The sequence below is a fragment of the Poecile atricapillus genome, chromosome 16 (assembly GCF_030490865.1).
Source record: "Poecile atricapillus isolate bPoeAtr1 chromosome 16, bPoeAtr1.hap1, whole genome shotgun sequence".
Lineage (NCBI taxonomy): Eukaryota > Metazoa > Chordata > Aves > Passeriformes > Paridae > Poecile > Poecile atricapillus.
The window spans coordinates 698,419-722,865 of record NC_081264.1 but is presented as its reverse complement, the minus strand read 5'-3'; the positions used below and the strand labels follow the sequence as shown (position 1 = coordinate 722,865).

At 46.4% G+C, this 24,447-nt stretch overlaps 1 protein-coding gene across 1 annotated transcript; it reads left to right on the top strand.

Annotated features, from left to right (window-relative positions):
* Positions 1-770: 770 nt before the first annotated feature.
* Positions 771-3,631, top strand: FZD10 (frizzled class receptor 10). Its single transcript, XM_058851830.1, has one exon. It carries the CDS (start codon positions 806-808, stop codon positions 2,552-2,554), a length of 1,749 nt encoding a protein of 582 aa, XP_058707813.1. The 5' UTR covers positions 771-805; the 3' UTR covers positions 2,555-3,631.
* Positions 3,632-24,447: the final 20,816 nt, after the last annotated feature.

Sequence of the window (24,447 nt, the reverse complement as noted above, 5' to 3'; positions counted from 1 at the left end):
TGTCGTATGCGAGGCGGATCCTGCACAGGTTTTTTTTCTTCTTCTTGTGTTTAGCTTTTTTTTTTTTTTTTTTTTTTTTTACTTTATTTTATCCTGGGATTCAGCCGCCCCCAGAAGCCCCAGCTGCTGCTGCGGCCCCAGGAGCCGGCGAGGCGAGGCGAGGCGAGGCGAGGCGGGGGGAGCGCGGCCGGCACAGGCAGCACGCACATCCAGCCCCGCTCGGCACAGCCGACCTATTGCAAACCCGGAGCACGGGGCGGCGAGGAGGGGGCATTTGCCAGGCCCCCCTCTTCAATGGCTTAGATATTTCCTCCCCCTCCTCCTCCTTTATTCCGCGCTCGGATAAACCAATCCCCACCTCTCGGCAAGAAAGTGAGGAGCCGCGAGCCGCTGGAGGCGAGGAGGATCCCCGGAGCCGCGATCGCCGCCCGGGACGCGTGCGAGGGGCCGCGGCCATCCCCGGCACCGAGCCCTCGGCAGCGGGCAGCGGCCGCGGGGAGCGCAGGAGAGGGAGCCGGGCAGGCGGATCGCGAAAGTGGAAGCCCGGGGAGCGGAAAGTTGCCGGGCCGCCCGCAGTAAGTTGGGCGCATCCGCGCGGCGGGGCCGCCGCTTTCCCTTCCGCCGGCCGCCGGGCGGGCGCTCCCCGCGGGGCCCGGGCGATGCTGCCCCGCCGGGCCGGCCCCGCGGCCCCGCCGCCATCGGGGCCGCTGCTGCGGCGGGCAGGGCCCGGGCGGCCGCTGCTCTGAGCCCCGCGGGGAGCGGCCCCGGGCCCCGGCCGCGCTCCGGCCGCGCTCCAGCCGCCAGCATGGGGCCGGCGGCCGGCAGCACCGCGCTGCTGCTCTGCTGGCTCAGCGGCTGCTGCGCTGCCATCAGCTCCATGGACATCGACCGCCCCGGCGACGGGAGGTGCCAGCCCATTGAGATCCCCATGTGCAAGGATATCGGCTACAACATGACGAGGATGCCGAACCTGATGGGGCACGAAAACCAAAGGGAAGCTGCCATTCAGCTGCACGAGTTTGCCCCCTTGGTGGAGTACGGGTGCCACAGCCATCTGAAATTTTTCCTGTGCTCCCTCTATGCCCCGATGTGCACGGAGCAGGTTTCTACCCCGATCCCAGCCTGCAGGGTGATGTGCGAGCAGGCGAGGCTGAAGTGCTCCCCGATTATGGAGCAGTTCAATTTCAAGTGGCCGGACTCCTTGGACTGCAGCAAACTGCCCAACAAGAACGACCCCAATTACCTGTGCATGGAAGCCCCCAACAACGGCTCGGATGAGCCGCCCAGGGGCTCCAGCATGCTGCCGCCCATGTTCCGTCCCCAGCGGCCCAGCAGCGGCCACGATCTGCAGCAGCACAAGGACAGCCTGAGCAGAACGTCCTGTGAAAATCCTGGCAAGTTCCACCATGTGGAAAAGAGCGCTTCCTGCGCGCCGCTCTGCACGCCAGGGGTTGATGTTTACTGGAGCAGGGATGACAAACAGTTCGCTGTCATTTGGATTGCCATCTGGTCCATCCTGTGCTTCTTCTCCAGCGCTTTCACTGTGCTCACTTTTCTCATAGATCCTCAGCGTTTCAAGTACCCCGAGAGGCCCATTATCTTCCTGTCCATGTGCTACTGTGTCTACTCGGTGGGGTACATCATCCGCCTCTTCTCGGGTGCCGAAAGCATCGCCTGTGACAGGGACAGCGGCCAGCTCTATGTCATCCAGGAGGGGCTGGAGAGCACTGGCTGCACCATCGTGTTCCTGGTTCTCTACTACTTTGGCATGGCCAGTTCCTTGTGGTGGGTGATCCTGACCTTGACGTGGTTTCTCGCGGCTGGGAAGAAGTGGGGGCACGAGGCCATCGAGGCCAACAGCAGCTACTTCCACCTGGCAGCGTGGGCCATCCCGGCCGTGAAGACCATCATGATCCTGGTGATGAGGAGGGTGGCTGGGGACGAGCTGACAGGGCTGTGCTACGTTGGCAGCATGGATGTGAACGCCTTGACGGGCTTTGTGCTCATTCCTTTGGCGTGTTATCTAATCATTGGCACTTCCTTTATTCTTTCTGGGTTTGTGGCCCTTTTTCATATCAGGAGGGTGATGAAAACAGGTGGAGAGAACACGGACAAGCTGGAGAAGCTTATGGTCAGGATTGGTGTCTTCTCAGTCTTGTATACAGTGCCTGCAACTTGTGTGATAGCTTGCTATTTTTACGAGAGGCTGAACATGGATTATTGGAAGATTGTGGCAACTCAACAGAAATGCAAGATGAACAATCAGACTAAAAATTTAGACTGCATGATGAATAACTCTATACCAGCAGTAGAAATTTTTATGGTCAAAATTTTTATGTTATTAGTTGTGGGCATTACTAGTGGCATGTGGATCTGGACTTCCAAGACTCTTCAATCCTGGCAAAATGTTTGTAGTCGGAGATTAAAGAAGAGAAGTAGGAGAAAACCCGCCAGTGTTATTACGAGTAGTGGAATCTACAAAAAACCTCAACATCCACAGAAAGCTCACCTTGCAAAATACGAATCAGCATTACAGCCGCCCACTTGCGTGTGAGCAGGTTTTAGAAGAGACTGTATCTCACCTCACAGACTTACAAATGTCCACAGTAGCAGTCAGAAATTAAAAAATGAATGGTGCTTTTTTTTTTTTTTTGTCAGAACAGTTTAATATCTCAAGGCACAAAAATGTATCATGCTGAATTCAGGACCTGGTGAAAAACAAAAGGTAAACGTACTCATGGAAAAGTTTTCAGTGAAATATTGTGAATTAAAACAGTCTGTTCTGTTACTAATGCGTAGTTAAGAATTACATCCATCTCTCAGATTAAAAAAAAAACAACATAAAAACAAAACCAAACACAACAACCAACACTTCTTTAACTTTTTCATGTAGCAGTGCTGGGTTTCCATCAGCTGTGTGAGTAACAAGGTATAGCCAAGTTTTATGGGGCAATGGTTTGATTTTAGGAGTGCCCAAGTGAGCGTTGTCTCTGCGGGGACACGGGGTCCTGTCCTGAGCGAGGATGCTCTGGGAAACAACCCCTGTGCTAACTTTAAAACCCTTCACAACTCCTCTCAGCCCAGGCTTTGGAGTGCCTAAAAATAGGCTCAATCTGTAATGCTCACCAATATTCTTTCACCAAAAGAGAAACTTCCTGCACCAGACACAAACTTTGTGAATAAGAATAATGTGCAATACATTTTTTTTTTCCTTACCTTGACGTGAAAAGAGAAACAAGTATTTTGCTGTACATAAAGACAACAAAAGAAATCTCTTAACAAAAGAACTAAGAGGTCTAGTCCTCAGAAACCCTTTAGTGTTACATTTTGTGGCTTTTTAATGGAAATCAAGCCAATGTTATACACGTTTGGACTGATTTGTGCAAAAAAAAAAGGGGGGGATCAATTCAAAGAGACCCAAAGGGCTTATTGACTCTTTCTATTGTTAAACAAATTCTCACTATGAATAGATCAAGAAGCACTAGATTCTGCAAAGGGAAGCTTTGTATAGAGTGATACTCTTTACTGTGCTGGGGGTGCACAGTTTTGTGCTGTATATATTTGTAATATACAATTATTTTTCATGCTCCACTATTTTATTAAAAATAAAATATGTTCTTTAGTTTGATAATTATGTGTGTTCTAAACTTTCTCTGATGTGCTTTGCAGTTAATAAACTTGTTTCCTGGATCATTTGGTGAAAGCACACTTTGAATATAATAGTTGTTATACTTGCCTGCAAGGATGAATAGAACAGTCCTTTACTCGAAAGAAATTGCGAGGTGCAATGAAATAAATGGATTTTGAAGTACTTCTGTGAGCCCCTGCAACTGGGAAAACGGAATGGGCTTTAGCGATGTAAAAAGCTGCAGCGATGTGGAGCAGGAGCGTGTTTACAAAGCACTGAGATTACAGCAGTGATCCTCGGTTAACAGCCCTCCAAATCTGCATAGGCTGTGCTCAGCATGTTAAACATCGCTGCCTCAGCTTCACACAGCTGCAACACAGCTCAGCCTCTTCCCTGCAGGGAATTTCTCCCCTTCCCAACGCCACCCAAAGCATCACCACTTGTGGGAAGGCTTAGGGGAGACCGGCAAGTGCAAATGCAGGCTTGGAGTGCTGCTGCAGGGAGGTTCCCTGATGAAGCTCAAATTGTGAATACATTTCTGTGAAGTTTGTAGCGGAGTGTGGTTTTGTTGGAAGCTGAAGCTCTCCCTGAGCTTTTCCAGGTGCTGGCCGGGCAGGGTGGGCAGCTGCTGAGGCAGGGACAGAACTCCCTCTCACCCAGGCTGCTCCAGAAAAGCTTTTGTCACGGATCTCATCACAGAAAGAACTGGTCTCAGTGGACTCCAGGAGAGTGGGGATCCTCGTGACAGTCAGGTTGTGGCTGGGAATTTTCCAACAAAAGCTTCTTTAGTGGTGGTCTGGTTTTTTATCAGTGTGACAGAGAAATTCTTGCCTTTTGTACTCTTCAAGTGTTCCCAGCAGTGACGAGGAACTTGAGTGACAGAAATGATCTTGCAGTATTATCAATAATCTTCATGTCTAAAGTGCACACAGATAAAGCACCTTTTGATATCCAATTTATCTTTTGAGGAAAATATCTCTGCTCTTTTGTGCCAGTGTGCCACTGTTTGACACAGGGCTTTGAGGTGCCCTGGGAGCTGATCCTGTCAGAGGACACCGTGCTGCAGCCAGAGCAGGACATGGCACTGAACACTGCACTGAACATTGCACTGAACACTGCACTGGACATTGCACTGAACATTGCATTGGATATTGCACTGGACATTGCATTGGACATCTGGACATTGCACTGGACATTGCATTGGACATTGCACTGAACATTGCACTGGACATTGCACTGGACACTGCACTGAACATTGCATTGGACATTGCACTGAACATTGCATTGGACATTGCACTGAACACTGCACTGAACATTGCATTGGACATTGCACTGAACATTGCACTGGACATTGCACTGAACATTGCATTGGACACTGCACTGAACATTGCACTGAACACTGCACTGGACATTGCACTGAACATTGCACTGGACATTGCACTGGACATTGCACTGGACATTGCACTGAACATTGCACTGAACACTGCACTGGACATTGCACTGGACATTGCACTGGACATTGCACTGAACATTGCACTGGACACTGCACTGGACATTGCACTGGACATTGCACTGGACATTGCACTGAACATTGCACTGGACATTGCATTGGACATCTGGACATTGCATTGGACATTGCACTGAACATTGCACTGAACATTGCATTGGACATTGCATTGGACATTGCACTGAACATTGCATTGGACATTGCATTGGACATTGCACTGAACACTGCACTGAACATTGCACTGGACATTGCACTTCAGCAACCTCTCAGTTAATGCCTGTGCAGCTGTGCAGGCTCTGGCTGCATCGATGGCATTCCATCCTGAGAAACAGAGAGTTTAAAATGAGCTGTGTATTGCAGACTGCTGCAGGCAGCCTTCAGTGTCCTGTCCGTGTGTCACCTCCCCAGGAAGGTGCGTGCCACCTCCTTCTGGTGGAGATTCCATCCCACACGGAATTCCTGCTGGCAGAAGGGTCAGTGCTGGCTTCACCAGGACAGGTTTGTTCAGGGAAGGGTCCCAGGCCTCGTTCCAACGTGCATCATTCACTGCAGTGAACATCTCACCATCTCTGTGGGCTCAGAACATGACTTCTTTCATTGTTGGTGATGAACTCTTGCAGCCTGCTGCCAGGATTCTGGAAAAGAGTGAAGGTAGATGTTCAGCAGTGGCTGAGTTCCTGCTGCCATTCTGCATTTATTTATTTTATTTTATTTTATTTATTTTATTTTATTTTATTTTATTTTATTTTATTTTATTTTATTTTATTTTATTTTATTTTATTTTATTTTATTTTATTTTATTTTATTTTATTTTATTTTATTTATTTATTATTTTATTTATTTATTTTATTTATTCACTGTCAGCCTGGGCCCTTCATTGCCACCAGAGCAGATCTGCAGCTTTTCCTATAAAAACCACAAATAATGCTTGGCTGGAGGCATCGTGTCACAAACAGATCCTTGCTAAACTGTAAACCGAGTATTCAGATTTTATTTCATGCCTGCAGTTATTCAGGAATTATTTGGGGGGGTTACTGGTAAGCAAATGAGATTCCTCAAGTACATAATGATGCTAATTCTTTACATCAGGACCAGCACCCTGCAAATGCAGCAGAATGTAATGATTTGCTTTGAGGACATCTTAAGAATTAATTAACTCAGAAATTGTACTTCTGGCTGCCCCATAACTCCTAACAGTCTTAACAGTTTAATACTGAAGTTGCTACTTAAGGAATCGGAAGCTTATTACTGTTAAAGGAAAGTGATATACTTATTTTCAAAACAATTTAATATAGTTATTAATAATTAGCAGAGATTTGTATTCTTGTCTTAGAAGGCTTCATACTAGTTAGATGATAATAATACTAAAAGTCATTAAGGCAACATCTCAAAATTATTAAACTTCTTTATTTTTCACAATAATTCTAAATTTTAGTGAAAACATGTTTGTATTTTTATTTGTTGAATTTTATAGGATTTTTCTTTACTGCCAGGGCCCAAAAGGTATTTGCTTATCTCAGACTTTTTAGGAAAAGTGTCTGTGTGTGGTTATTTTAACAATCCAGACACTCCATAGGAACGTTACTGAGGAAGAAATGTCCAGTGGCATTTATCAGATAAAAATTCTACAAGAAATGCATTCTGTTGGTGCATACATACACTAAATCAAGAACCAGATGTTTGCCACAGGCCTGTGAACAGGTAAAAGAAAGGCAGAAAGTTCCTTTTTCTGGCAAAGGTAGCTTGGTAGAACAGGGTGATTTACTGAGGAGAGATTAATGAGGTAAGAGTATGAGATCAGCAGGGGAAAATGCGACTCAGGGCAAAACCCCACAAAATCCTAATTACGGTGGTAAAAGTCTTGTTTCTCAGTGAAATGCTGATGCTTCTCATAAATAGCAAAACAATGGAGCTGAGCAGTTGCAGGGTTTGACATGTTGGGACACTCCGAGGCTCAGAGGATGTGAGGGGCTCAGCACAGGAATGTTCAGATCCCTTATCAGCTTTTGCCCAAAGAGCATTTCATGTGGCTGTTATTATGCAGCCATTATTCACATCTGGCTGTCATCCTGTGGCTGCAGAGAGCAGGAACAGCCCAGGAACAGCCGTGTCTGACACACACCCTGCTCCCCCCAGCCCTAAACACCCCTGGCTGCAGGGGGATGGCTCTGTAATGATGGGATATTCCTGCTCAGGTGGGCTTTTGATGGCAGGTGGTCTCCAGAAACAGATGGCCTCAAAGGACGAGCTCCAGTGCCTTTGAGTTTAAAACATTTACACGTTTCTTAAAAAAAAAAAAAAATTGGAAATGTTATCCTCGTGTAATGTTTTTAAGTATTTCAGACAGAGTAGCCAAGTTATTAACAGTGACAGATGATAAATCAGGGCATCCTTTAAAAGGTGGGTGATGGTGATTATGTGGTCTTGGAGCTTGCTTTGATCAGAAGTGACAGCCCTGTAAGGTCTGTGCCACTCAATCCCCCCTGAAGGGAGATCAGCACCTGTTTGCACTTTGAGGCTCCTCTACCTCCCACTGCCTTCCAGCACTATTTCATCTTTTTTAACACACTTGATGTTGATTAGCTTTAAGCAAAGTCATTATTCATTTACAAAACACTCCTTGATGGAGCTGGCTCTGAACTGTTTCAGTGGCAGTGTTTGTGTAACAGTTAAGGAAGTATCAGCATCCCCACCACAGAAGCTTTATTTTCAGGGAGTCACAAGTTACAATCAGCCTGAGTGCTAATATCAAGCTGGTTCCCATTATTTTTCTGTCCAGACAATGGTACATGCTGCCCTTGGATGTGTTCAGCTCCAGGCTGCTGTGTCTTCCCTCGTTTATCCAGCAGAGACACGGGATCAGCTCTGTGCAGAACTCAGCTCCTGCCTCAGCAGACCCGACTGGAGCTCAGGAAATTGCTCCAATTTCAGCTCCAAGTAGATCTTGCTTGGGAAGTGCAATGGATATTTCCAGAAAACAGCACAGCAAGGCTTTCACTTCACCAAGGGCTGACAAGTGCCAGAAGTGAGTGCCGTGGTTATTTGCTGCTGTAAAGCAGGACCGGGCAGGGTCCTGGCAGGGCAGATGTGAATTCCCTGCAGGCAGCAGGGTGGGATGGGGCAGTCCCAGGGCTCTGGGAACGCTCTGGGGGCCCAGCTCTGCTTTTCCTGTGCTAGCAAAGTGCAAGCTTTGGGGAGCTGTACATCAAAGGCAGGACGGAGTGATCCTTCTGTGTGTTTGTAGGGCATTGTTTAAAGAGGAATTCCTTCGGTTTGTTGTCATTAGTTTTTTCCTTCCATTCTTCAAGGTCTCCTCACAGATCTGCTCCACTGAAGCCAATGGGTGCCCAGCTAAATTCAGTGTATGCTTTGAATCAAACTTCCTGTCTCAGGGAAAGCATGAGCTACAGGAAAAGTCATTATTTTGGGGTCTTTTTCCCACATCAGAGCATCTTTTGAAAATCCTGATGTGACATAAACTCATGATATAGGAAAACAAAGTGAATGAAGCAATTTCAATTATATTTTCAAAATGTGCTGCTATGTTAGAATGGACAAAGCCCAGGATGTTGCAAAAGCACCTGACATTTCAAAATGAAATTCAGAAATACTGGATGTTGATAATGTTGGAATGAAGAATTATTTTTGTCTTTTAAATTTTTTTTTTCAGTATATTTTGGCTTTCTGAGCACCCATATTTATTGCAGAACGCTCAGTATGAATAAATCTGCATTTCCTGCTGGCGAGGCAGCTCCCCAGGGATGCTGCAGCCAGTTCCCAGCTCTGCTGCAGCCTGTGCCTGTCCCGAGGGGCTCGGAGCTGCAGCTCCCTGAGGAGCAGATCTGCACTGGAGCCCAGGCTGTGGCCCTGGGTTCCTCCTCCCCTCAGTGATCAGCACCTCCATTCCCCTTCCCCTCTCCTCTGCTGCTCATCATCCTTTCATCATCTGCATGTGCCTGCTCCCCTTCCCCTCCTCTCCAGTGATGCCTCCCTCCTCTCTCTAATCTGCCCACACACAGCTCTGTGCTACTGGCCGGGACCTGCCGCTGCTTTCAGCTCTTTTTGTTCCACAGAAACCAAAAGACATTTCAAAACTTGTGTTTTATCTTTCTTTTTTTGGGTAAAGACTGTGGTAAGAAGCAGAGGTTCAAAGTTCTGGGCTACCAAAGGTGCTGATGAACACAGGAGACTGTCGAGAAGAGACTGCCAGGTGCCTTAAACCTGAAAATACTCTTTTGTGGAAGACAGGCATTGTTTGGTTCTGTCTTGTATATTTGTTATTTTATAGTTCCTTTATCTGAGACTAATGTCTGTGAGAAATAAAAAAACAGGAAAGGGACAAAGAACATTTGATCAGTTGATAAAACAGGGGGAAAGAAGCCCCCACCTTTCACTCCAAAGCTTTCAGCCTGAGGAGAGCTTTTCACCTGAAAGCTGCTGAGCTGTTCCCAGCTCCAGGCAGCTGCTGTGACAGAACATTCCAGGTGTCCTGATCCTCATCCTCATCCCCTGCCCTGCTGCAGCCCCACAGTGCTGCCCTACAGGAGATCATCCTCCCTGCTCTGCTGATCTCAAACCTGGCCTGGGATCAGAACATTCCAGGTGTCCTGATCCTCATCCCCTGCCCTGCTCCAACCCCACAGTGCTGCCCTACAGGAGATCATCCTCCCTGCTCTGCTGATCTCAAACCTGGCCTGGGATCAGAACATTCCAGGTGTCCTGATCCTCATCCCCTGCCCTGCTGCAGCCCCACAGTGCTGCCCTACAGGAGATCATCCTCCCTGCTCTGCTGATCTCAAACCTGCCCTGGGATCACCACACTCATTTAATAACGTTGGATTCGTGGCACTGACATCCAGACCTTGGACACTCTCTCACTTGTGACATTTCTCTTCTTTCTAAGATTTTAGCGGTCAAAATATTTTTATTTCATATTGCCAGCATTTTGTCTTGTAAATGGATTTTTAAAAGGACAGGTTTCTATTGAGGTTTTACACCTTTAATTCCTGTAGGTGTTGGGGGTGTTTTTAATCATGTAATTTTTTTTTCTTTTTAAAATTACATAAAAAACCTTTCTGTTCTTCAGGATCATGATTTGAACTATGAGAGATGACAGTTTCCTTACACCTCTCATCCTTTTGCAACAATCTTGATGCAGCCTTTTTGTTTCTTCAGCAAGCCTTTCTTGTTTGACAATTAGACATGTTAGTCACATTTTCATAAGTTATCCATTGACAATCAGTAGAGAATAAAAACCAAGCTACATATCTACATACACTTTTTATGCTAAATTAATGTATTCAATATGAAACCAGGCAAAAAATGCCATTTAATCAAGTATAGGCATGGTGATAACTACAAAGGTAATTTTAAGGATGGAACACTGCACCAAATAAATCTGAATTGTGGGATTTGAAAGATCAGTTATCACTCTAGATTGCTTTACACTTGCACATCTTTTTAGGTGTTTTTAATAATTTCCCTGTTAGCAATTTGCAGGTGAGTTGCAGCACAGCACGAGCTCCATGAGCAGGGTGCAGCAGGACCATGGTGCATCCTCATGGCAATTCCAGGCAAGAGGTGCAGCCAGTTTATGGAACAGCACTTCTGCTCAGGCTGGGGTTTCATTCCCAACCCAACCCCAGGTTATCTCAGCTTTGTGCCTTCCTTATGGTGGGGTGAGGTTACTTTGCACAGAGTGGCTGTTTCCAACACCATCATGGCTAAGAAGGGACAGACAAAATCCTTCTCCTACAGCTTGAAGTCGGCTCCTGGCAGGGTTTTTTGTTTCTCTAGAATTTGTCTTCTCTTTCCCCTGTCGCTTTTACATCTTTACATGAGGCCATTCAGAGCTGAGCTCTGCATTCCAGGGCTGTGGAACAGACCAACAGATCTGTTTTGTCAGGTCTTGTCCTGTCACAACCAAAAAACCATCCAGCAAATTTCATTAGCCAGGGTGAGCCTGTGTTTCAGCCTAGCTCGTCTGGAGCAGCTCCTGCAATGCCTGAAATCACTGAAACTCACCAAGAGGACTCTACAAGTGCAGTGGCTGCTGCTGGCAGCATCTCGCAGGGATGGGACAGATGCTCAGCATTTGGGAGCTGCCTCCAGAGCAGAGGCCACTGCTGCAGGGGAGCTTTGTTTCCCTCTGTGCTGACACAGGAACATCAAGAGTGCACCAAATTTTATGTTTCTTTTCACACTCTGTAATAGCTCTTCAAGGACCTCCTTTGCATATCTAACAAGGAGAACTGTGGGAAAGAGACTCGTGAATCGTGAATGCTGTAGGGTTGTCTTTGATAGCGAATTTCACAGGAAAGTAAACACTGACTGTGTCTATATGGAGAGAGGCGAAACTTCGAGATCTGCGAGCTCCTCCAGAAAAGAGGGGAGAAGGGAAATGGAGCACAGGTAGTAAACAGGCTAAAGATATGGGAACAGAGCCTTAGGAGAGGGGGAAGGAGAAAAGGCCTCAGGGGAGTTGGCTTTGTTTAAGTCCCGAGGCCAGAGATGCACAAACTCAACTGCTCATGCTTGCACTTTGATCTGGTGCCCAGGAGTTTGGTTTCCATTGCACTGCTCTGAGCCCTGCTCTCCTCACTGATACAGAAAGGCATTCAGGGTTTTGATTCCACGCTTCCCTGGTTATCCTGGCTAACTGCATCAATATTTGGGGTGGAATCTGATTATCTGATTATCTATGCACAATATCTTACACAATTAGAAGAGTATCGAAGTGTGACAACTTTGGATAAACTGAAGTTGCCACTGTATGGTTTTGGAAACAAATCACAATGCAGTGGCAAGAGAAGGTCTGAAGAATAATCAAATTCAGAATTCCAGCCATTACTGGTTTTGTTAATTAACTTATCTGGGGCAACAGGTTCTTCTGCATATTTCTTTGAAAAATCCACCCTTGCAGCCTGCAGAGTCTGGACTGTGAAGGGTGTATTACACACCTCTTTGATCACTTTTAAAAGCTCAAAGCCCTTCATTTGCAGGATATGATAGAACCAGATTTAGGGCAGAAGAAGGTGCATCCTTTACTCTTTATTTTAACTCCCAGGTTTGGCTTCACAGGGGCTGACACCCAGAAGCAGTGGAGGGTTTCCAGATCCGTGGTGGCAGAGAGTTTTTGGGGCTGGCTGTGTTTTGGGGGTGATCTTTGTGGCAGGAGCTGTGTCAGAGGTGCTGGCAGTGTTTTGGGGGTGATCTTTGTGGCAGGAGCTGTGTCAGAGGTGCTGGCAGTGTTTTGGGGGTGATCTTTGTGGCAGGAGCTGTGTCAGAGGTGCTGGCAGTGTTTTGGAGGTGATCTTTGTGGCAGGAGCTGTGTCAGAGGTGCTGGCAGTGTTTTGGGGGTGATCTTTGTGGCAGGAGCTGTGTCAGAGCTGCTGGCAGTGTTTTGGAGGTGATCCTGGAGGCAGGAGCTGTGTCAGAGGTGCTGGCAGTGTTTTGGAGGTGATCTCTGGCAGTGTTTTGGGGGTGATCTTTGTGGCAGGAGCTGTGTCAGAGGTGCTGGCAGTGTTTTGGAGGTGATCTCTGGCAGTGTTTTGGGGGTGATCTTTGTGGCAGGAGCTGTGTCAGAGGTGCTGGCAGTGTTTTGGGGGTGATCCTGGAGGCAGGAGCTGTGTCAGAGGTGCTGGCAGTGTTTTGGGGGTGATCTTTGTGGCAGGAGCTGTGTCAGAGGTGCTGGCTGTGTTTTGGGGGTGATCTTTGTGGCAGGAGCTGTGTCAGAGGTGCAGCAGCCTCTGTGGATGTCCCTGTCCTGCAGGACCCGCTGTGTTCATGGGGATTCCATGGCTGTGCATTTAACACATCCAAGAGGTGCTGTTTGAAATGCAGCCCCAAGCAAACTCCCCGTGTCTGCATCAGGATGCAGGAGACCGATGTTCTGCTTCCCTGTTTGATGTCTTTAACACAACAGACATATCTACAACTTGGCATTTAAAAACAGCAACAAAAACAAACAAGTTGGGGTCGTTTACATAACAAAAAGCTCCTTGGCCTTGCAGGAGGCTCCTTTGAAATGTCCGATTGTTTCTGGCACTGTGGAGGATCTGCCTGCTCTGGAGCTCAGCCTCTTGTTCCATACACACACCAAAAGGCAACATTTCAGTAAATGAGATTTCTTCCTTCCACAACGTTTAAAAAACCAGACCAAAACCAAACCCCAAGCTGCAGGCGCTCCACTATTATCTATTTTTTCCTAAAGTAGTCTTTTTGAAGCACTAGTGCCAGCTTTGCAGCTGATTTTAACAAGTACAGAATCTGCTTGTGACTGATGTAGAAGTGTACAATTCACACCACAGCTCCACAGTAACCCTGGGTCACTGCAAAGAGTGCTTCATGGCTTGTTTTCTCATTTTATCTATCCAAAAGCACACAGGACTCAAACAGCTGTAGTCTGGGAGTAGTGTAAATGTAAATGACAAGTATCCTTTTCTATCATCACAATCTGGCAATGCATGAAACTCTCACCCTGTGAATATTGAGCACGTTGATATTTCAAACCAGTAAATCATATTTCAAGGCACACTCAATCTTTTAGATTTGTACTTTAAATGTACAAGCAGCACTTCAAGAAACTGTGTAGTCAGGTTTTGGTGGGGGCTTTTGTGTTTGGTTTTTTTTTTTTACAAGGAAGATCTCTCCTTTTCATTTTGGTTCTTTGCAGAAGTAATGTCTGAAGACAACAAAAACAACCAGCAAAACAAATTCCCATGTTAATTAGAGCTGTTCATGTTAGGAGAGGAATGGTGTCTGTTCTCTATGTTCCCATGGGACAAGTGACACATGGTTAATGTGTTAGTGGTGTATCTCAGACCTCTGATGAAAAATAAATTGAGTACAGTGAAAGTGACAGCAGAGTGATCCCTTAAAATATATTGTGGCACTCTGGAGCAGAACAGAACCCGGGATCAGGAACTCAAATAACGCTCACAGTTTCATGGGTTTGAGTGTGCTGTCCTAGACTTTGTATGGCTCCAGGCAGTGCAATACCTGATCCCCTGCAACTGTGGGATTGTTAATCCAAATATTGGCACCACAGCTCTACCAGCCTGTCACAGATGGAGACCTGAAAGGCAGCAGGGTGGGGAGAACCCTTCCCAGCTGGGGAGACAGCAAGGTGTGGGATATGGGATACAGCACAGCTCTGGGATTTGGGATACAGCACAGCTCTGGGATATGGGATACAGCACAGCTCTGGGATACAGCACAGCTCTGGGATTTGGGATACAGCACAGCTCTGGGATATGGGATACAGCACAGCTCTGGGATTTGGGATACAGCACAGCTCTGGGATTTGGGATACAGCACAGCTCTGGGACATGGAATACAGGACAGCTTTGGGATACAGGATACAGCACAGCTCTGGGATTTGGGATACAGCACAGCTCTGGGATATGGGATACAGCACAGCTCTGGGATTTGGGATACAGCACAGCTCTGGGATTTGGGATACAGCACAGCTCTGGGACATGGAATACAGGACAGCTTTGGGATACAGGATACAGCACAGCTCTGGGATTTGGGATACAGCACAGCTCTGGGATATGGGATACAGCACAGCTCTGGGATTTGGGATACAGCACAGATTTGGGATACAGCACAGCTCTGGGATTTGGGATACAGCACAGATTTGGGATACAGCACAGCTCTGGGACAGCAGCAGCAGCAGCTCACACCTGCAGCAGCCCAGGTTCCCCCAGGTGCTTTGGGCACAGCAGGAGAGGTTGGTCCCTGTCTCTCAGCAGGCAGCTGGAGCTCTCTGATGGGATCTCTGTGCTCCAGTGCCAGAACATTCATGAAGCCGCTGGACTCGTTGGTGCTCGTGGAGCCAGCTGATATCTCACCAGGGCTCCCACATCTTCCTGGATTCCTGTGGGTAGAGGAACCAGCTTTTTTTGTAAAAGAGCAAGACTGTATCTCACCTCTGTGCTGGCTCTTTCATCTTCATAAAGCTGGTGAAAGCAAAAGCTTGAATAACCAGTCTAAAACGGAGCAGCAAAACTAAGGCAGAGCAACAGAGGGATGTGGCTTTTGGAGGGGAGGTTGAATGGAAGGTGCTGGAAGAGGCTGGAGCTTGAGATATTTAATATGTGGGAATGCCTGGTGACTTATGGAGTTCTCATATTTTATAAAATACAACATGTCAGTGGGTGATAAGAATTTTATTTTCTATTTTATACTCATTCATAAAACTGTCTTGATGAGGTTTGGGAGCAATCAAAACTTCATATCATGGGTAATAAAAATAACAGATATTGTCTGGGACAATAGGATTGCAACATACACCCCCGTTTTGCATTTCATGGAACAGTTATTGCACGTCAGATGTTACAGAGCAACTTCTCTTTGTTAATCATTTCTTCTGCTAATGTATAGTTACTCTATAGTCCAGAGATTCTGCATTACAGTCACACCTTTTTGCTGGAGGAGTTTGATTCATCTGCCAAAATCTAGCATTTTCCTTAGGTTATCTAAGAAATCTTCCTCAGGAATTTACATCTGTGCTCTGCCCAGCTCCTAAAAATCAGACAACTACAAAAGAGATTTGAGGCAGCTGATACCATCAGCACAGTAAATTATTCTCGTAAAGAAAATAATAAACTATAAGAAAACTTTACAAATTCTATTCTATCTCTTGTTCCCCAAGAAGGAATCTTTAAAACAATTGGAAATGAGGTGGCCACAGTTTATTTTATTGAGATGCTGTGGGTTATTTGAGGGATTTAAAGAAAATCCCTCTTTTTGTTTGTGACCTTGGCACCGTCTGTGATTGGTCACCGTGCTTTGAGAGCGCCTGTGCCAGGCAGAAATGGGGCTGATGCAATTACTGGAAAATCATCTTTTCCTGGCAGTTAGGAAATCTGTCAGTGAGAAAAAGGAAAAAATGGCCCATGTTTCTATTTTTCCTTTCAACTGCTCCACCTATGAACCAGGCCACACACCCTTGGTGAGCACAGCATGGGCAAGAAAGGCTGGGCTCAGTGATGTCAATAACTACAAAAACCAGAGTGACTGAGGAGCTCTCATGGACATGGGCAGTGCAGAACACCCAGAGAAAGCTCAGCTCAGAATGGATAAGCAGAGGATCTCATCTCCAGGATTGGCAGCAGAGCTGGAGGGTGATTAAAGCATTGTAATAACTGTTCAGAATGTGTCAGCCTTGCCTGCAGCTTCACCATCAGCTCAGCTCAGCTCACACCCTTCCCCTCGCTCCTTGCTCCACCCAAGCTTCGGTTTCCTGCACCCACTCATGGCTCCTGTGCTCTTTCCATGGTGCCTCAAACAGCCTCCCACTTTCCTCCCAGTAATAACCGCTCTGTCCATTAATTAAAGGTGCCTGAATGAATCCCCATCAGCTCTAAGGGATATTGTGATCTGTCAGCAGCTGGCTGTGCAGGGAGGAGAGAGGCCCCAGGTGCCAGGTGAGCAAAGGCAGGAGAGCTGGGTGTGTTTGCAGTGAGGAAAGCTGCCCCAGCTGCTCGGGGCTGAGCTGGAAGTGGGAGCGTTTTCCATCCTGGAGAAAAGAAGAGGTAACACCAAACAAGTTCAGTAGGTGTGTGGAACAGACCATGGCTTAGGACAGGACCTTGGGGTGGGCTTTTCACCTGGTGCTTTATGATTTATTTACAGCTCTCCCCAATGGGCTTGGAAAGCTGCTTGAACTCTTCTTCATTTAATGTTTATTTTTTACAAACATCATGGTGTGTGGATTCTCACTGGCTGTAAGAGACAGAAAGGATGTTTTCCATTTTGATGTACAATTTGACTACATTTTTGCTCCAAAACTCACTGAAAAACACATTGTTTGGTTATTATTACTTTTTCATTTGGACTGACTATTTTAAACCCACAAGTATTTTTTTTGTTTTGGGGTTTTTTTTGTTTTATTTTGGGTGGGATTTTTAGCTCTTACAAAAGAAATTCCCCTTCTATCCAAACTAAAATCTCATCACATCTCTCTGACAGCAGCTTGCCTAAAACCTCTGGTCCTTCCTTTTTCTGAAGACAGTGGAGTGCAAATCTTGTCATCCTCAGGGTGTACAAGGTGAATTCTACTATTTATTTTCTTTCTCTGTCTCTAGTTCATCACAACTAAGCCCTATGGAAAGCCCAGAATTTCTTTTTGCATCTTTCTAAACCCCCTTTTCTGTCTCTATCTGAGGTTGGCCACAGCTCAAGGGTGGATTTGGCATGTGCACATGCCTGGCTGATGAGTCTTGCTCCCACACCCAGAGTTAGGCTGATTGCCTGATTTGGGGTCAGGAAAGCAGGAATTTTCTCTGGTTAAACTGGCAGAGTTCTTCAGATTTATTTTTCCCCTCTGTGTGTTCAACACACACTTGCTGGAGTCATCCAACACACAGTGATTGGGAGAGGCAGAAATTACTCCTAACAGACTCTTCTATCTTCATCTTTTCTATTCCCTCTCATGTCCCTCAGGCCCAAATTTCCCTGTGTGGCACTGGGAAGTGTCTGGGAATGTAGGGAATGGCAATTTTCTGGGGTCTCCATGGATTTGATGCCTCTGACACTCTTTTCTAGTGAAAAGCTCCTGTGAGACAACTGTTGGAACCAAATACTGATCATTTCACTGCTATGAAATCAAACAATTGATCTGTTTCTCCTTGGATTACAAAGAGGTGATTTGCAGATAGGATCTGCTGGCTTTGAACTCAGCTGATACAGAATGGAATGGGGCAGGGTGGAGATGCTGAGGCAGCACTGAGCTCTGTCCTTCAGCAGAAACCTTCAGGATTCCTCTCTGACACCTGCAAACGTGGCAATGTCTGTCCCTGCACATGAGCAGTTTCCAGCTGGGATCTGGAATTCCCTTCCTGCCCCTCTGGGACCCCAAAGGTGACACCAAAGGTGACACCAAAGGTGACTCAGCCAACACAAGGAAAGCTCCAGCTCCTCTGTGCTCGGATTTCCTGGCTGGGCTGCACCACCAGGAGAGCACAGAAATGCAGGATTCCCTAATTCCATATGCAGGCAGGTCATTTAGCTGGTAACTGGGGCAATTCCAAATTCAGATGGGAGCTCCTGGAGATGCTGGGAGAATGTTTCTATTTGTTTTGGTTGAAAATGCTGCACACCTGAGGTGCTGCTGACACCTTGGCACATGTCCTGTCTTCCCTGACACTTTCCCTGCTTCTGCACCCACAATTATGCTCCAAAGTGCTCTTTCTATTATTTTTTCTATTATTTAATATTATTTTCCTATTTATTTAATATTATTTTTCTATTATTTAATATTGACCTATTCTAAGGAATATGACTTAGGGTTTTCTATTCCCTTTCTGTAAAACACAGATTCCTTTTGGGCTTTGATGGATTAAGAGAGCAATATCTTCTCTTTTCATCATTCTTAATAATGAATAATAAAAATTCTCAACATCATCATCTATGTTCTAAGAAGCTGAGCACTTCACACAAGTATTTGTTAAACAAGATTTTTCTAGCAGGTAATTTTTTGTTGGTTTTATCTACATTAATATTTCATCTGCCAGGTGATTTCTCAATTAATGGGACATTATGCAGTCCACATAAATAATACTGGGTTTCAACTATATTGAGAAAAAAAAAAAAAGAGAGAAAGAGGTAACCAAAGCATATTCAATGGATGAAAAGCTTCATTGATTTTATAGGAGATTCCCCAGTTTTCATCACCTGAACATTTCAGTCCAGAACATTTAAATGAATTTTTCATGTGGTTTACTTTGAAAGTAGACATTTACAAATTGCACAGAATCTTTTGGGGTTTTTTTCCCTGGCTCTCTGATTTCCACAGTAAATGCAGCAGTTGCACAGTTAAATAAATAATGTTTTTTTAGCTGCCAGTTCTCCACATGCAGCTGGGACTGTGAGAGGTGAGCAGGACGATTGTCTCCACTTCGTGCATCATCACTGTAATTAAAGCCTCGGTGCAAGATTGTACTTTCAGCCATAGCCCTGGATTACTTGATCTCATCAGCACTTGAAAGGTTCTTTTGCAATTAATGATTTTGCATAAGCATAAATAATTGTCCTGTGATGGACAGGAAGATGGCAGCTCTGGTATTGCTTAGGCTGAGTGGCTAAAACAGAAATCATCACCTGGTTCCATTTCTGTTTCTTCTTTCTTTAACCAGAATGTTAATTTTCCAGTTGGTTTTTCTTTTCAGCTCTTACAAAGGAAGGTCCCCTCCTATCCGGGCTGAAATCTCCACATTGGTTTCTGATGATTGCCTAGAAACTTTGATGCTTCTTCTTTTTCTTTCATCCTTACCGACCTTTGGGTGAACAACCTGAATTTGATTTTTGCCTTGTTTTTCTCCATGGATCATCACATCCAGATTGAAAGTGACAGCTTCCCCTGCTTACAGAGCACAGCTAAAACCCTTCTTTTCTGCCCTGGATCAGGGGTGAAATGTGGGCTCCTCATGTTGTGTCTTGGTGGGTAAAACCTCTTTGTGCCCACACCAGCAAGTTCCATTTTCTCTCAGTTTCCTCAGCACCACGTTCCTGCAGGGATTATCTCCCTGGTTCCGGGCTGGACTGTGCTTGTGTCCTCCCTTTGCCAGGTGCCCCCTCTCCCCCACTCCAAACACTCCCCAGGCTCTTTGTGGGTTCTGTTACCCAACACCTTTCAGCACCAGCTGGGTGCCATATCCACAACTGCTCCTTCTGATGGCACCTTTATCACTTAATTATTATTTTTCAGCTAAGCCCCTTTGGCTTTGTTTGTATTAGCTGGGTGAGCAGGTGGAGCATCTCTGAAACATCTCCTAAGTAATTGCAGTGTAATCCCTGCAATACTCGGTTCTCCAGCTTTAGTTAAACACCTGCTGCAAAGGGATTGCTTCTGGTATCAGTGGCCAGGTTTCATGTGGTTTTCCTGCCCATCACCTTCCATAAAGTCCTTGGGGAAAGAACCCCCGGGGTTTCTCATGTGCTGGGTCACTGCAAAGTGGGTTCTGATCCATCACCAAGGCTCATGAGCACAACTGCCGTGAAAAGAATGCATCATTATAATTCTTTAGGGTGATTGTGTGACAAGTGCATTGTATTTTTTAAGCTGGGTGATCAAATCTTCAGGTTCAGGATATCAGCTGTCTGCCCTTTGGTTGTGAAAGAATTATTGTATCACTTGTACCCAGCATTACAAAACCAGTCAGGTGCATCCTTTCCTTTTTGGCTCCCTCTAAAGTATTGGTTGTGTTTCTGAGTCATAACCACACTCCATCACATTAAAAGCTTTTTCAGAAGTGACAGCCTGTAATAGCTCTTCCCCTATTGTCCCAGCCTGGGCCCCATTGGAATCTGAGTTTTAAAAACACTTTGAAAATCCCACCCTTTGCCACGGGACTTTAACCCTGCTCACGTATATGGTAACAAACCCTCAGATATGATTCAAATATGAACTATGAAAACCTGTAAAAAAGCTCACAGCTGTGTGAGTCTTTAGGTCTTGTTCCCTCTTGATTAAATATTTGGGGTTTTTGCTTAACATTCATTAATGCCAAAAAAGCCTTTGATCTTTCTTCCATGAGGGCGTGGAATCTGCCTTTTGTTAGCCAGCACTGAGGCTAAGCAGGTACTGAATTACTTTTGATTGCACAGCCAAACCTCTTTAGCAGAAGAAAGGCATTTTGTTTACTTACCCAGAGCTGCACTAACAGTCAGGTGCATTTTATTTATCAAGGTATAAACTTGTGACAGAGAGTGGCCAGTGCAGCCTGCAAGGTGGCAGGAGAAGCATCCTGAATAAAGAGCTCCATAGGCAAGGGAGAGCCACTGACTTTCTAGAGCAGGGAACAATTCAAGAAGACAATTCATAGGAAACTTTCCCTGCCTTTGTGGAGCCACTGATGTGCACTGGGAGTTCTGAGCCAAGCTCTGTTGAAACAAGCTCTTTCTCAAGTCCTGTAGGTGAGAACTGCTGCTTTTACTGCCTGGCTTAGCACGTGTGACTTCATTTCATTTTTTCCCTGGAGTTAAAATGAGGTTATCAATGCAAAGATACCTCAGTGCTTCAACCTCCCAGTTAAATCAGAAAAAGCCGTCAGATCCTGGTGTCACCACAGCAGGACCTGTGAACCCTTCAGCTTTGCTGTGAGCAGCTCCTGTGTGTTCCTGCAGCTGCAGCTGCCCCCAGGCTGGCTCTGTGTCCATCACCTGTGTGCAGGGAGGCACAGCACATCTGGAGAGCCCCAGCTGCACATCTGGAGAGCTTCCAGGCAGGAAACCCCAGCGAGTGGGACAGCCCTGCAGGGCCAGAGGGCTCTGGGTGCTCCTGCATCCCTGGGCTGTTCCTCTCAGTCTGGAGAAGTGGCAGTGAATGGCAGAGGCTGCAGGTGACTGTCTGGATGGGTGTTGAACAGGCTGCTGACCCTCACTGGCCAGCATCCCTTTAAATTGCTGCCATTCGTGTGTCTCCTAAATCCCTAAAGCAGCCAGCAAGGTGGGCACGGTGCCTTCTGCTGGGATATCCCTGCCCGAGCCCTCGCTGTGCTGCACAGCCTGGGCTCCACACCTGCAGCCGGGGCAGGGAACAAGAGAATGGACCCTGCTGGGAGTGAAGGCTTCAGGCGTTTTCTCCTTGGAACTCTTGGGAAGTGATGAAGGACTGACCCCCTCTGGTACGGTGTGAGTCCCCAGGGGGATTAACCCGAGGTTTTCTGATCACCCTCTGGAATGAGGACACAATGATTCTCCCCTTGAGAATATTCTGAAAGTGCAGAGTGCCCGTCCTGTCCCCACTGCAGCCACGAGCCCGATGCTGTTCAGAGCTCCAAGGATTAAATAAATGTTCCTTTGTCCAAAGCCATCAGCACAGAGAAGTGATGCCAGTGCACACAAATGCCTCTTTCCAACCCTTCTGCCTTGCTGGTCAGCATTTTCACACAGGTGCCCTGCAGCAGGAGGCCAGAAATGATGAATTTTTATTTATTTATTTATTTGATGAATATTTGTTTATTTATTCTGGTTTGGTTCGTGCTGCTTGGAGGCTGCCTGTGGCAGAGCAGAAGAAATGCAATCAGCCTGTGAGGATGAGCAGCCCACACAATGGAGACCACTCAAGGAGCTGAGATCATCCATCCTGACACAGCCCCACTTCAAGAGATCTCTGCCAGGGAACAAAGCTCAGCATCACACGCAGCAGGCCCATTCAAACCCCTGCAGGAGGATGCTGTGAATTCCTGGGACCCTCAGGCTGGTTTGTTGAATGCTGTGGGTGCAAACAGCCCTTTGATGATGCAGTCCCTGCACTGAGGGAAGGGAACCGCAGCTCTTGAGTTACTTGCAAGTTCTCCAAAGCAAGATTTACCCTGTGGTTCTGTGTCCAGCTAGAACAGAGAAATCCTCATTCCCTTATTCTTGGCCCCTTTATTATTTTCCTCTGAATCACTGTTTTATTTTGGTTGTGTCCCAAAGCAGAACTGTGACATTTTCTGGTTTAAAAATAGCAACTGGGGGAAAAAAAGTAGAAGCAAGGTTTGTTTTTCATGGGTTTTGCTTTCCAAATTGCTGCAAGGTCTGGTACAGAGCTCAGCCATGCAAACACTGAATCAGCAGAAGGGAGCAGATGGTGATCCGTGACGAGCACACAGAAATTAGTGGCTGCTGCAAGGGAAACCAGGAACCTCTCTGGGCTTGTGGCCGGTGGAAATACAGAAATACAGCTGCATGCATGGCCTTGTGCTGCCTTGTTTGGGAATTGTCCTCTTTCAGCTGCTTTGGAGCAGCAGAATTTCCCGGTGATGATTTTAAGAATTGTTTCGGGAGATCATTCCCATTGTTACCTTCTGCTCCTGTGAGTGGCTGTGAACAATGCACCAATAAGTCAGCAGGAGGAATATCAAGGGTATAGAAAGGCTGAGGAAAGGGGTTATAGAAGGGAAGGTAAAGAAATAGGTGATGTCTGAAGAAATAAAGGGGAGTAGGGTGATTATGGGTCAGAAATAAAGGCAGTAAGCAGTTTCCCTTTCACATTCTAGACACATTTACCTTCCCCATTCTCTATACACAGATATAAATATGTTTAATCTCCTGCTGCCATTCACGTTGTAGCAGCACCTCTGAGTTTCAGTCCTGTCTTGAGACATCTGTGTGCTAACACAGACCAAAAAGACTCTCCCTGCCCTAAATATTTTTTTCTGACTAGTACAATGTGATATTAGCAGGGCTTTGCAGCCACAAGAATCAGCTGCAAAAGGATGTTAAATCTAGGCCACTGCAAAAGAATCTAGTGAAATAAGGGGAGGGATAGAAAAGGAAGGAAAGTGAAACGGTAAAGATTATAACTGGGAAAATATGTCCCACTTTTGAGGGTTTTCTTCCTTGTACTCCTTTCAGAAAAGGGCACAGGTGAGGATGAGCCACAGCACAAAAAATGGCACCAGGACAACGTGAGAAAACTCATCCAGGTTTGTGAGAGCATCACTGTGGCAATGCTGGGACACATCAGCCAGAAGTGGTGATTGAGATCAGGGGTGATTGAAGGCAGGATTTGTCCTGCCTGGCAGAAGGAGCAAAGTGAGTCCACCAAAACCCTCTGTCCTGCCCACTGATGGCAGGAACAAACCTGCAGGACCCAGCCTGGTTTGCTTCTGCTGTTTGGGTGTTACAGGGGTGTGCAGATGTGAACAGATGCTGAGGCTGAGCAGAAACAGAACATTTATTTCTATTCAGCAGATTTTTCACCAGTGCAGGGGTAGGAACTGGAGCTTCCAGGTGTCCCAAAGAGGAGCTGGCCCCGAGCACATCCCTGTTTCCCTGAGCTGTCCCGAGTGGCTCCGTGGGATGAGCTCCCAGCCCTGGCACCCCCGGGCTCTGTCCAGGGCCGCTCCGAGCCCCGGGGATGCCGCAGGACCGCGAGCAGATGCTGCCGGAGTTATTCAGTGTCACTTTCCATTCAGCCTGACAAGAATGAGTTAATGGAGGAGCCGCCTTACAATGGCAGACAGGGAAATAAAAGCCACACTGAATCCACTTTCCTTGTCTCCCTTGTTTCCAAAGACAGCGCTCCTGGCATAACACAGAATGCCCTGTTCATTCATCTGCTGATAATGCTGCTCCCTTTGGGCTGAGACACAGCTCCTTCATGGATATAGAGTAACTTATTCCACCACAAAGGGAAACCTCTTCCTTCCTTTAAATTGTTCACAGCCTGCCAAAGCAGCTACTGACGATGACCTACATATTGCTGGCTACTTTTCTCCTAATAGCATTGAAAAACCGAGATAACAATCTTGTTTTTTCGAGTGCTTAAGATCTTATTGCTTCCATCCTTGTTTCTGCCAACTAAAACTAGTGGTTA